Source organism: Brienomyrus brachyistius, chromosome 25 (genome assembly GCF_023856365.1).
Source record: "Brienomyrus brachyistius isolate T26 chromosome 25, BBRACH_0.4, whole genome shotgun sequence".
Classification (NCBI taxonomy): Eukaryota; Metazoa; Chordata; class Actinopteri; order Osteoglossiformes; family Mormyridae; genus Brienomyrus; species Brienomyrus brachyistius.
The window spans coordinates 11,450,374-11,463,575 of NC_064557.1; the positions used below are offsets into that span (position 1 = coordinate 11,450,374).

Sequence of the window (13,202 nt, forward strand, 5' to 3'; positions counted from 1 at the left end):
GTACATTCATACATTCATACATGCATACATGGTACATTCATACATGCATAAACGGTACATTCATACATGGTACATTCATACATTCATACATTCATACATTCATACATTCATACATGCATACATGGTACATTCATACATTCATACATGCATACATGGTACATTCATACATGGTACATTCATACATGCACACATGGTACATTCATATCTGCATAAACAGTACATTCATACATTCATCATAAAGCAGCACAGTACATAAAGTGCATATTAAAAAAACAGGGTGAAAAAGTCACAATGCAAAGACACAGTGTGACAGTACAGAGAAATAAACAGTGTAAGCATATTTAAAGTATACGGTACACAAACATAACATCCTGAAAAAGACGTCAAGTAAGATGTCAAGATAGAAACACAAATACATTAACGGATGATATATATGCATGGAATAAGAAAAAAATTACTATGGTGGACAGCAGAGTGATACAGTGCAGAGTGAGTCACAGCCCTGGCTGAAATGCGTGCGGGACGTCGACCACAGACCCTGGGCGTCTCAGTGACGGGCCTGGTGTGAGAGTGAGTCACAGCCCTGAGTGAAATGCGTGCGGGACGTCGACCACAGACCCCGGGCGTCTCAGTGACGGGCCTGGTGTGAGAGCGAGTCACAGCCCTGAGTGAAATGCGTGCGGGACGTCGACCACAGACCCCGGGCGTCTCAGTGACGGGCCTGGTGTGAGAGCGAGTCACAGCCCTGGCTGAAATGCGTGCGGGACGTCGACCACAGACCCCGGGCGTCTCAGTGACGGGCCTGGTGTGACAGCGAGTCACAGCCCTGGCTGAACGCGTGCCGGGACGTCGACCACAGACCCCGGGCTTCTCAGTGACGGGCCTGGTGTGAGAGCGAGTCACAGCCCTGGCTGAAATGCGTGCGGGACGTCGACCACAGACCCCGGGCGTCTCAGTGACGGGCCTGGTGTGAGAGCGAGTCACAGCCCTGAGTGAAATGCGTGCGGGACGTCGACCACAGACCCCGGGCGTCTCAGTGACGGGCCTGGTGTGAGAGCGAGTCACAGCCCTGGCTGAAATGCGTGCGGGACGTCGACCACAGACCCCGGGCGTCTCAGTGACGGGCCTGGTGTGACAGCGAGTCACAGCCCTGGCTGAAACGCGTGCGGGACGTCGACCACAGACCCCGGGCTTCTCAGTGACGGGCCTGGTGTGAGAGCGAGTCACAGCCCTGGCTGAAATGCGTGCGGGACGTCGACCACAGACCCCGGGTGTCTCAGTGACGGGCCTGGTGTGAGAGCGAGTCACAGCCCTGGCTGAAATGCGTGCGGGACGTCGACCACAGACCCCGGGCGTCTCAGTGACGGGTCTGGTGTGAGAGCGAGTCACAGCCCTGGCTGAAATGCGTGCGGGACGTCGACCACAGACCCGGGCGTCTCAGTGACGGGCCTGGTGTGAGAGCGAGTCACAGCCCTGGCTGAAATGCGTGCGGGATGTCGACCACAGACCCCGGGCGTCTCAGTGACGGGCCTGGTGTGAGAGCGAGTCACAGCCCTGGCTGAAATGCGTGCGGGACGTCGACCACAGACCCCGGGCGTCTCAGTGACGGGCCTGGTGTGACAGCGAGTCACAGCCCTGGCTGAACGCGTGCGGGACGTCGACCACAGACCCCGGGCTTCTCAGTGACGGGCCTGGTGTGAGAGCGAGTCACAGCCCTGGCTGAAATGCGTGCGGGACGTCGACCACAGACCCCGGGCGTCTCAGTGACGGGCCTGGTGTGAGAGCGAGTCACAGCCCTGAGTGAAATGCGTGCGGGACGTCGACCACAGACCCCGGGCGTCTCAGTGACGGACCTGGTGTGAGAGCGAGTCACAGCCCTGGCTGAAATGCGTGCGGGACGTCAACCACAGACCCCGGGCGTCTCAGTGACGGGCCTGGTGTGACAGCGAGTCACAGCCCTGGCTGAAACGCGTGCGGGACATCGACCACAGACCCCGGGCTTCTCAGTGACGGGCCTGGTGTGAGAGCGAGTCACAGCCCTGAGTGAAATGCGTGCGGGACGTCGACCACAGACCCCGGGCGTCTCAGTGACAGGCCTGGTGTGAGAGCGAGTCATAGCCCTGGCTGAAATGCGTGCGGGACGTCGACCACAGACCCCGGGCTTCTCAGTGACGGGCCTGGTGTGAGAGCGAGTCACAGCCCTGAGTGAAATGCGTGCGGGACGTCGACCACAGACCCTGGGCGTCTCAGTGACGGGCCTGGTGTGAGAGCGAGTCACAGTCCTGGCTGAAACGCGTGCGGGACATCGACCACAGACCCCGGGCGTCTCAGTGACGGGCCTGGTGTGAGAGCGAGTCACAGCCCTGAGTGAAATGCGTGCGGGATGTCGACCACAGACCCCGGGAGTCTCAGTGACGGGCCTGATGTGAGAGCGAGTCACAGCCCTGGCTGAAATGCGTGCGGGACGTCGACCACAGACCCCGGGCGTCTCAGTGACGGGCCTGATGTGAGAGCGAGTCACAGCCCTGGCTGAAACGCGTGCGGGACGTCGACCACAGACCCCGGGCGTCTCAGTGACGGGCCTGGTGTGAGAGCGAGTCACAGCCCTGAGTGAAATGCGTGCGGGACGTCGACCACAGACCCCGGGCGTCTCAGTGACAGGCCTGGTGTGAGAGCGAGTCATAGCCCTGGCTGAAATGCGTGCGGGACGTCGACCACAGACCCCGGGCTTCTCAGTGACGGGCCTGGTGTGAGAGCGAGTCACAGCCCTGAGTGAAATGCGTGCGGGACGTCGACCACAGACCCTGGGCGTCTCAGTGACGGGCCTGGTGTGAGAGCGAGTCACAGTCCTGGCTGAAACGCGTGCGGGACATCGACCACAGACCCCGGGCGTCTCAGTGACGGGCCTGGTGTGAGAGCGAGTCACAGCCCTGAGTGAAATGCGTGCGGGATGTCGACCACAGACCCCGGGAGTCTCAGTGACGGGCCTGATGTGAGAGCGAGTCACAGCCCTGGCTGAAATGCGTGCGGGACGTCGACCACAGACCCCGGGCGTCTCAGTGACGGGCCTGATGTGAGAGCGAGTCACAGCCCTGGCTGAAACGCGTGCGGGACGTCGACCACAGACCCCGGGCGTCTCACTGACGGGCCTGGTGTGAGAGCGAGTCACAGCCCTGAGTGAAATGCGTGCGGGATGTCGACCACAGACCTCGGGCGTCTCAGTGACGGGCCTGATGTGAGAGCGAGTCACAGCCCTGGCTGAAATGCGTGCGGGACGTCGACCACAGACCCCGGGCGTCTCAGTGACGGGCCTGGTGTAAGAGCGAGTCACAGCCCTGGCTGAAATGCGTGCGGGACGTCGACCACAGACCCCGGGCGTCTCAGTGACGGGCCTGGTGTGAGAGCGAGTCACAGCCCTGGCTGAAATGCGTGCGGGACGTCGACCACAGGCCCCGGGTGTCTCAGATATGGGGCCAACATGAGAGTGGGTCGCCGCTCTGACTAAAATTGCCCATCAGCTACGTGTACTCAGCTAACGGCTCGCTTCCTCATGGCAGGGCGTTCACAGTGGGGGTGGGACAGCCAACGGACAGTTTCAAAAGACAACAGCCCTCAGGGGAGCGGGGGGGTCCAGCCGACTGGGGGCCGCGGCGAGGGCAGGACAGCGTACCCTGCAAAGCCGGTAACCCAGCACAGTCGGCGGGGAGATAATAGGATTAACCGCGGATTCAGGACGGTCTGTGGGGGTGGGGGGTGGGGTGCGAGGTGGGGGGGGGGGGGGGGGGGGCTGGTGGCTGCGTCCAGGTCTCTCCCGATTGGTCACGGAGATTTCCCAGCACCAGGCGTGCCCGGCCGTGTCTGCGGTAGCGATGCCTGAGCCCGGCCTGCTCTCCGATGCCGCAGACCATCCGGGTACCCCCCCCCCCATCAAAAATACGCCTCTGTCAGCTTTATCTTCCTTTGTTCCCAGTTGCTTTTTAAATATTTTCCTTTTTTACAAACACTGCGACAATGGCAGCCATGAGAGGAGAATGAGTTAAGTAATCTGCTTTGAGGGGCCGCCGGCTGCTTTGATGAGGACGTTTCATGAATACGCTCGATATATTAAAGAGTCTGCTTCTTTGGGCCGCCACCCATTCGGTTCTGGACCCAGTTGAGAACACAGTCTGGACTCCCCGCAGCTTTATTTCACCTGTTCCGCTCCGGGCCCCGCAGGAGTGAATGGACCTGAGAGGAGGTCCACAAGGTGGCACCGGTGGGCTGCTGGATGGGTCCAGTCGCATCTTGGGATTGGGTGCCAACGGGTGCCCCCAGAATCGCACGCAGCTCCTCGTAGGTGATGACCGGCTTCTCTGCCAGGTGGAGTCTGTGTGTTGGGCAGGAGATACAGAGAAAGACATGGAACAGTGAGGAAGGGAAGTCCAGCAACAAGGAGGGGGGGTCTGTCCAGCAGGGGGCGTTAGGGGACAGACAAGATGCGGCCTATGGCTCTCCCACCTGGGGGCAACCCACTGATCAGCCAGTCAGAATGAGTAGAAAGATGCCGAATGACAACTATGTTGATCACATGTCGCTTAAGATCCCGATAAAGGCCAAGCCGGCCCCGATTGGGGTAACGTTCACCCTGCGAATGCAGGCGGTTACCTGAGCAGAAGCTGCCGGAACTGTCTGACGCTGATGAACCGGCCCAGGAACTTAGTGAGAACCAGGAGCAGCAAGTCTCTGCCGAGGGAGAAGAGGCATCAGGCTGACAGCAGCTGCTAGGGGGAATGTGTGTACGAGTGCTCGCCCCTCACCTGTCCATCTGCCCCCGCCCCTTGCGGTTGTTGTTGCTGAACAGGCGTCGCAGGTGGGCGGAGCCCCCGCCTCGCAGCCTTTCACGCACTTCATGCTCCAGCTGCCCAGAGACACAAGGACAAAGCATAGGCCTGTCTGGTCACAGAGTGTGGCGAACGCCGCCCTCTACTGGCTACAGATATGCAGCTAATATTTTAAGGGCGGCTGAAGTCAGGGACTCTTTCCTGATCGGATACTGTATTAATTACCACGGGACAAATACCTGTGCAAATGTCCCACCTCATACAGCTCCTTAAGGTCCTTAGTCTGAGTATGAGATCACAGATGGACTAGACTCCCCTTCGGCCCACTTACCTGGTCCACCTGGATTCGGAGTCGAGTTCCTGGACACATGGCAAAGCTGGTTCTGCAGGTGGTCCAACTCGACAGGCTTTCAGCTCGGCTCCCTGCGGCAGCCCGCTGACCTGTGAGGGAGCAAATAGCTATGCAGGCAGCCATGACCCCAGAGTGCTCAACTCTCAAAGTGGACGTTTAACAAGAAGACAAGAACAACACTGATCCATCCAGTTTCCAGCAGCTTATCTGGTACAGGGTCACAGTGGGTCTATTTCCTATGCCAGGGAGCACATGGCAGGGAGACACCTTGGATGGGATTCCAGTCCAAGGGGACACACACACACACACACACACACACACGCACACACACATTATGTGTAAGCGACTCTAGTTCCCTTAGATCCACATATTTGGAGAGAAAGAGGAACCCTGCAGAACAAGGGGAGAACATGTAGAATCAGGGAGAGAACCTGTAGAATCAGGAGGAGAACCTGTAGAATGAGGGGAGGACCTGCAGAGTCATGGGGCGAACCTGCAGAGTGAGGGGAAAACCTGCAGAAAGAGTGCAGTACCTGCAGAGTCATGGAAGAACCTGCAGAACGAGGGGAAAACCTGTGGAATGTGGGGAGAACCTGCAGAGTGAGGGGAGAACCGATAGAACATAGGGAGAACCTGCAGAGTCAGGGGAGAACCTGCAGAATGAGGGAAGAACCTGCAGAGTCAGGGGAGAACCTGCAGAATGAGGGAAGAACTGAAGAGTCAGGGGAGAACCTGCAGCAGCTACCCTCTGCACTCTCATGCCACCCCAGACAAGAAAGGTCAATGTGGAGACTAATCTTTATTTTGGTAACTATACCATTATTGTATTTTTCGTATATATTATTTACCTTTATTTGACACGTATATTCTTACCCCTGTTGTGCAGGGCAAAGATCCAGTATTTTAAAGCTTTTCCCATCATTCCACTAATCGGGATGCAAAGCCACCTGATAAAGCCGGGATAAAGCTTTCAAGGTAAATGGCGCCACTTAGTGGTAATAAAAAGTGCAGCCTGTTTCTACACAGGAGAGCTACGCATTGTTTAGTTAGATACTTTCGAAGTATCTCTGGTTTAAACTGAATCGGCTTCTACAAACACAACACTCGCAATAAACTATACAGCAAAACAGCGAGTTTTCTTAAATTAAAAAACTTATCAGACAATACAGTTTTGTAGACCAATGTCGTAATGTTACAAAAATAACTGAAAAAATGTGAAAAAGTTATATATGTGCTTGATTTAATGACGAGGCCAATTCAACAATAGCAGTGTTAAGCAGGTTATTTTAACCTATTCGACAACAGTGCGTATTTACTTTTAAAGAGTAGATTTATTACAACTTAAACATTAGCTTGAACTTTCCGCCTTTATCGATTACCACCGCTGCGTCCGCCCGCGTCAAACACGCACTGCCTCAGTATCACGGGAAGTTCAAGTCCGTTTGCAAGGGATTCCAGTTTGTGCGGTGCCTTTGATATACACTGTATAAAATATAAGATAGTGTGCGCAGTGGAGTGTAGAGTAAAATAATGGTGTCCGTTGGCCAGTGTTTTAGCAGATACCACATTATCATGGCAAAGTTTGACGTTCTGTGTATTTAAAACTGTGAAACTGATACCAACCAAAAATGGGCAGCCTCGGTTTGTCGGGGTCCGCGGCCGATGTCACCTTCACCCCCTCGGGAATGTGTGGCGGAGATAGAGGATGGCGATCCTCCTCCATCCATGCATCCTTTTCAAACCGGGGGAGCCTCTTACTTTTCGACGTGTGACTCCTAATCAGAGGAGACCCTTCCTCATGTGACAACGGCCGTCCGCGTCGCGTCCCGCAGAAAGCCGCCTCCTTTGCTCCGTTGGTGGAATGGCCCTTGAGGGAGATGCTCTCCGGATCTGCCATCCTTGACAGTGGGTGCTGAATAATTGGAAGCCGGAGTGAAGCGCCTGGAGTTAGGCGGCCTGACGTTCGAGCACCGGTCATGCTGTCTACTAATAATAGACTTATGGGATGTGTTATTGCCGTCCTGGTTCAAGGAAAACCGCTCAGCAATCTCAAAGTATTCTCAGACTGTACTTAATTGTTGAAGGTATAATCGTGACAATATAGCCCACCTAAACATAGAATACTATAGTGCACGCGCTGCATAAATTTAGGTCTGTTTGGTCCGAAAGTCCTTTGCAAGCGTTGTGCCCTAAATCTCGTCCCACCAGTGTTTTTACAGAAACACTGAGAGGTTGCCACTGGCAACACCGTGCGCTGCCGTCTCCTCGACAAATTGGCATGTGATGTATTATGTAAGTTTCATTCGAAACCGGAGAATGGAACACAATCATATTACCAGCTTATCCGTTTAACATTCGCACTGTTTATACACTGTGGGGAGTCGCTGTGCTTTTCTAAGCATGTAAATCACAAATGGCCTACTTCGATTTTGTCATTCTTCCAATTAACTTTTTTTTCTTTCGTTGGATTTCATCTAGAAAGCCTACATGAAACTGATGACTGCCACTGAAACCAAATATGTAATACATAGTTTATCCAAATCAATTTTCTACATCGTCTCCATCATAAAACGCGTTAAACCATGCATATGTAGCAAACAGACGCACAGCTAGGCTGATAATAATTTTAGAAATTCATTGATATTAATATAGCTTTTTCCTTCGTCATATATACTTTTAAAGATCCATTGCAGCCATGACTGGGTTTTAAAAACAGACGATTGTTACAGGGGGTTTAAGGAGCGAGACACCGTAACCGTGTTCATTAAAATAATTCCAAGGCGGATCAAACCGAGAGCCGGCGTCGCTACGCTTCCACGACAGCACTTCAATCGGACACACAAACGACAAGCAATCGCCATATCGATACTCTCTCTGTATAAGCTGCCACTGCATATATTTGAATAAACACGTGTTTTCTATCATGTACGACCACGCGTCAGTTATTCGATTGACCCAATGAATCTGTGAATTAAAATGGTCTTTTGCGATTTGTGTTTTGTGCAGATTACATTATATAGCATACGTAAAATACTGTAGTACATAGCAGACCTATGCATGGCGACGGCAGGAAAAAAATGAGGCAGGTGGAACAGAGACAGAAGTATAATTTGATGGAAAAAAAATGTGACCCATCACCATGAAATGAGTCTTATGGGTGCAGTTATACCAGTTTGACTTAAGACTCATTTTGTGCGATAGATCACAAATATCATTTCACACCTGTACCTTCCAGCTCGATTAGTCCCACTGAGCCCCCCCCCCAAACCTTTCACACCTCACAGCCAAGGCATGGTTGGACACTTATCAGGTAGGCGGTTGCTGCACAGAATGATGGGAAGGGGGGCGGGTCAGGCTTACCCAATCCCCTTTTGCATGCACTACTGTATGAACAGGTGGTGCTGCGTTCTGCACTGGTCAACACACTAACAGCTCCTCTACATGCACTGAAAGGAGGACACGGAGGCCAGGCCGTCCTGGAACTGCAAAGGCAACGGCGAAACCGCGCCGTGAGCTGCAATTTAAGCACTTATCTGTGATTTAATTGCAGATGCTAGCATTTGTGATCTATTGTTTGTCTGTATGGTGTCAGATAAGGACAGGATAATGATAACACTCACGCCAGTATCCGAGCGACGACCCCAACACAGCCACTATTGCCATGATCTATAACTACTGGCTGCGTTTATATGCGCGAATATGCAGTGAGCCGCCTGCTCAACAGTATGACGGTAAAATGAGGAATTAAACAGGAATGCTGGTAGGTGAGCCATGGTGTGCACTGTCAAGAAAAAGTGTATCAGTTTGTACCTTTGCTTGTCACAGGGGCTGTACCTTCAAGGGTCTGCCAATTGTACCCTATAGCTGTTGGTAATTGTACCTTTTAAGATACAGACATGAACATTTTTATACCATCGGGGGTACAGTAATGTTGTTCGTACCTTGGGAATGTCCCTCATAGTCCATTTCTGTACCTTAAATTCGACTAAAGGGTACAGCTACCCTACAGCTATAGGGTATAGCATTGGAGGGGGGATGTGTACCAACCTTAACCACCAGGGGTCTGAGTGGTTAAGGCAATACTCTGCTTCTCCACTGGACTCATGAACACATGAGTTTGGGTGCATGTTTGACGGCCACTGGATAAACGTACGTGCAATGCAACTGCCGTAGATAAAATCAAACACGCCGCAGCCGTCAGTTTAAGGATCCGTCCCGGGTTCTGCTTTACTGGGCAGATATGGGTCGGGGTGCAGCATTTGGTCGTAGCTGCATGCATGACAGCCCCCTTTGCTGAGCATGTGGCAGATACGCTTACTTGGCATGCAGCTGACGTCTGAAGATGGCATTAAGGTCGTGTCACGAGGCTGGGGAGATGTCCCTCTCTGCTTCCTGTACGCCAGTGACAGAATAGGACAAATTTAGGCAGGGAGACTCCATGTAAACATGCTTTACAGAAGCAGCCATTCAGTGTATTTCACAAACCCTAACAGGAAAGGCCTGTCCACACTTCCACAGAGAAACATGATGATTACTAAGAAAATAAAGCAATCTTCTCCGGTCATGTTCAGCATCGGGGTGACCCCCCCCCCCCCCCCCCCATTATGATTTTCTTTTGGCTAAGTGAAGGTCGGTTGTGCTGCAGACAAGAAAAAGCATTTAAAAGGAAGAATTCTCCCCCCAAACTCACAACCTTTCAATAATAAGAAAGGAATATTTATACATTTCAAATAAAGCTTGAGGTAGGTAAACAGCTACAAACAAGTTATGTTGTATGACTGACTTAAAAGAAAATGTGGACTATATTATATACCTAGTTCCAATTATATTTTAGAAATATCAGATTGGAAGAATGCTATAGGACATTTACAACGTTTTATGAATTAATATGGCGTAGTATAATCAAAATTAATTATTCAAAAATGGGGGCAAAATATTTTCATATCAATAGATCCTTGCTGACCCGGGAAAAATAACTAATTTGTCCTTTAAACGTCCCCAAAGCCTTGGAACGTTTTATGAATTAATATGGCGTATAAACTGAACTGTGACCTAGGAAATTTATTCAGCTTCTCCAATCTGTTAGACCCCTTGACTTTCCGTCACCTTTGCGTCACGCCTTAAGCGGGCTGGATATATTAGGAAGGAAGGGAGGCCATCGTCCATTTGGAGGGGTCTCACGGCAGCGCGAAGGAAGACGCAGTAAAGGAAAATGACGGACGCAGTGGTCAGCTTCCTCAAGGACTTTTTGGCCGGCGGCATCGCCGCTGCCATCTCCAAAACGGCCGTAGCCCCGATTGAAAGAGTCAAACTGTTGCTGCAGGTAAGGTGAAGTGGACGAGTACGACCGAACTGTTTAAGACTTGTGCAGAATACTAAACATGAAACATTCGCGAACCACTTTATCAACCCAGTGTGAATTAAGTTTCTTATTTAAAAAAATGCCCTTCCACGCATCTATGACAATTTATGACGGGTCCTGCTCACAGCCGCGACCATTCTCCTAAACCGCGTTTGTTAATGACGAGATTATTTTAATTTTATCTCTAAAGTAATATAAAAGTAGTTTTCATTAATCAATAATATCCAATTGTATTTGTTATTTGATTTTATCTTCTAGCACACCTATATGGAGAAGTTTTTTATTACCGCCGGCCGCAGCTCCGCTTCGCTCTCCATGGTGCTATTTTTTGTTCATGCCTTAAAGTTCAGATATGTTAAAAATCATAAAACTATTCTACATGCATTTTAAAGCTCCATTAAAACACATAGGCCTACACTCGCATAACTTTTGGGAGGCAGTTGTGTTGATTTGAACCCGCCTTTTCGTATGTGAATATGAGATAGACGGCGAAATTAATCTTACAGCATCTTGCGATGGGGGTGACGCGCGACCGCCGGGGTCCAGCGGGCTCTGCAGCGAGTGCACGGCCCCTAATGCCGACGACCCTAAATTTAGCTCTGAGTGGTATGCGCGCAACCAAATCCCTGCTGGCCTCAACTGAATGAGACGATCCAGACCGCCGACTGACGATTTAACGTATACAGTTGATGATAAAAGAATGAAAGATCGAGTTAAGTGCTAGGCGGGAGGTATCGCATGACAGAAAACAAACGTAATTGCTTGTATATTAAAAGAGCCCAGACACGCTGCTGAATGAAACGTATAAGCAGGACAATAAAGTTGTATTTCTAAGCCGGAATAAAGCAAATTAATTCATCCAGTACTCATATATATTCACTTACCCAGTACGGGGTCTCAGTGATTGAAGACATTAATTATATCGATTTTAAAAGTTTCATTGTAATACGTAGTTTGGCGTCCATGTTAAAAACCATAGGTGGAAAGTTTGGGTTCAGAAAATACAAATCTAGACCAGGATATTTTTTAACCAACCAGTTGACTACTTTGTGATTACGACTCTTTATACTCCACTGGTTGTCTTATAAACACATCATAAATCATTCAGATCAGAGTTATGAATCTGCCCACAGAGCTACACGGAATTTACCCGAGTGGTTTTTGTTCCTGTCTGTGCCCTACAGGTGCAACATGCGAGCAAACAGATCACGGCAGCCACACAGTACAAAGGGATCATGGACTGTGTGGTGCGGATCCCCAAGGAGCAAGGCTTCCTGTCCTTCTGGCGCGGCAACCTGGCCAACGTGATCCGCTACTTCCCCACCCAGGCTCTCAACTTTGCCTTCAAGGACAAGTATAAGAAGATCTTCCTGGGAGGAGTGGACCAGAAGACACAGTTCTGGCGCTATTTTGCTGGGAACCTGGCGTCGGGGGGGGCTGCCGGCGCCACCTCCCTGTGCTTCGTGTACCCACTCGACTTCGCCAGAACCAGGCTGGCGGCCGACATCGGCAAGGGCATGGCAGAGAGGGAGTTCACCGGCCTGGGCAACTGCATCGCTAAGATCTTCAAGTCGGACGGCATCAGGGGCCTCTACCTGGGCTTCAATGTGTCTGTGCAGGGTATCATTATCTACAGAGCTGCCTACTTCGGGGTCTATGACACGGCTAAAGGTAAGGCGGGCACGCTTGACCTGTCATGTCTGGCAATGACATCACGCGGCTTGGCGACCAACGTGCCCCTCTGTCCTCAGGCATGCTGCCAGACCCCAAAAATGTGCACATCGTCATCAGCTGGATGATTGCCCAGTCCGTGACGGCGGTTGCTGGGCTCATTTCCTACCCATTTGACACCGTCAGACGTCGTATGATGATGCAGTCGGGTCGCAAAGGAGGTAAGGAGGACATCCTGGGGTTCATTGACACCTATTGACCGTTCTCTGCCAACTACTGTCCGTTCATCCTTTGGTTTCATCCACCAATGAGCTATCTCGGAAGGGCGTACAGGGGGCTAATGTGCCTGTTTTTCTCTGCAGCTGACATTATGTACAAGGGCACACTTGACTGCTGGAGGAAGATTTTAAAAGATGAAGGTGGCAGGGCTTTCTTTAAGGGCGCCTGGTCCAATGTGATCAGGGGCATGGGTGGAGCCTTCGTGCTGGTGCTGTACGACGAGATCAAGAAGCTGACATAGACGTCGCTGGCAGCCTCTCTGAGGAGCCCGTGCCCTTACTTCTTAACCATGTCTTAACCGTGTAACGAATGGCAACGACCCGTCCGAACCAAATGAGGGGAAGTGGTGAATCGCTGGAGGCAGGCCAAGGAGGGGTGTGGGGGACAGGCCACAGATACTCTCCCCCTGGACCGCCTTCACTGCTATCCGAGAACCACACCCCCCTCTCAAATTTGTACATATGCCCGCCCCCCCCGATGGGATTTCATGTTAGGCTGTTTATTGGTTGGAGTAAGAGGTGACTGTACGCACTGAGAATAATCAGACCCTTAGAGAATTTGTAAAAGCACAAGGCTTCAAAATATTTTGACCACTAAGCTGTACAGTGTAAACGTTTTCTTTTGGTTTGGTTTTGCCAACCTGGTATACAGTTTACAAAAAATTTCAAATAAAAACAGAAATACCACACCTATCTGCCAATTCTTTTCCTTTCCATGG

General features: G+C 51.3%; 2 protein-coding genes across 6 annotated transcripts in view; one reads left to right on the plus strand and one right to left on the minus strand.

Annotated features, from left to right (window-relative positions):
* si:ch211-197n1.2 (EF-hand calcium-binding domain-containing protein 6) overlaps positions 1–11,057 on the minus strand; it is a 34,552-nt gene extending 23,495 nt beyond the window's left edge. For 2 of the 5 annotated variants that reach the window (XM_048996441.1, XM_048996440.1), the window contains exons 1-5: positions 6,796–7,627; positions 5,152–5,261; positions 4,797–4,897; positions 4,645–4,722; positions 4,193–4,366 (exon numbers count right to left, since the gene is read on the minus strand). In XM_048996441.1, the coding sequence (XP_048852398.1) occupies positions 4,193–4,366; positions 4,645–4,722; positions 4,797–4,897; positions 5,152–5,261; positions 6,796–7,150 (818 nt within the window). In that variant the 5' untranslated portion in view covers positions 7,151–7,627. Of the gene's footprint in view, positions 1–4,192; positions 4,367–4,644; positions 4,723–4,796; positions 4,898–5,151; positions 5,262–6,795; positions 7,628–9,490; positions 9,565–11,038 lie in introns of those variants that run through there. The other 3 variants (XM_048996442.1, XM_048996445.1, XM_048996444.1) reach the window with 3 other exon arrangements.
* Positions 10,320–13,172, plus strand: slc25a4 (solute carrier family 25 member 4). The gene is made up of 4 exons (XM_048996446.1): positions 10,320–10,495; positions 11,719–12,205; positions 12,286–12,426; positions 12,568–13,172. Exons 1-4 carry the CDS (start codon positions 10,385–10,387, stop codon positions 12,723–12,725), a joined length of 897 nt encoding a protein of 298 aa, XP_048852403.1. The 5' UTR covers positions 10,320–10,384; the 3' UTR covers positions 12,726–13,172.
* Positions 13,173–13,202: the final 30 nt, after the last annotated feature.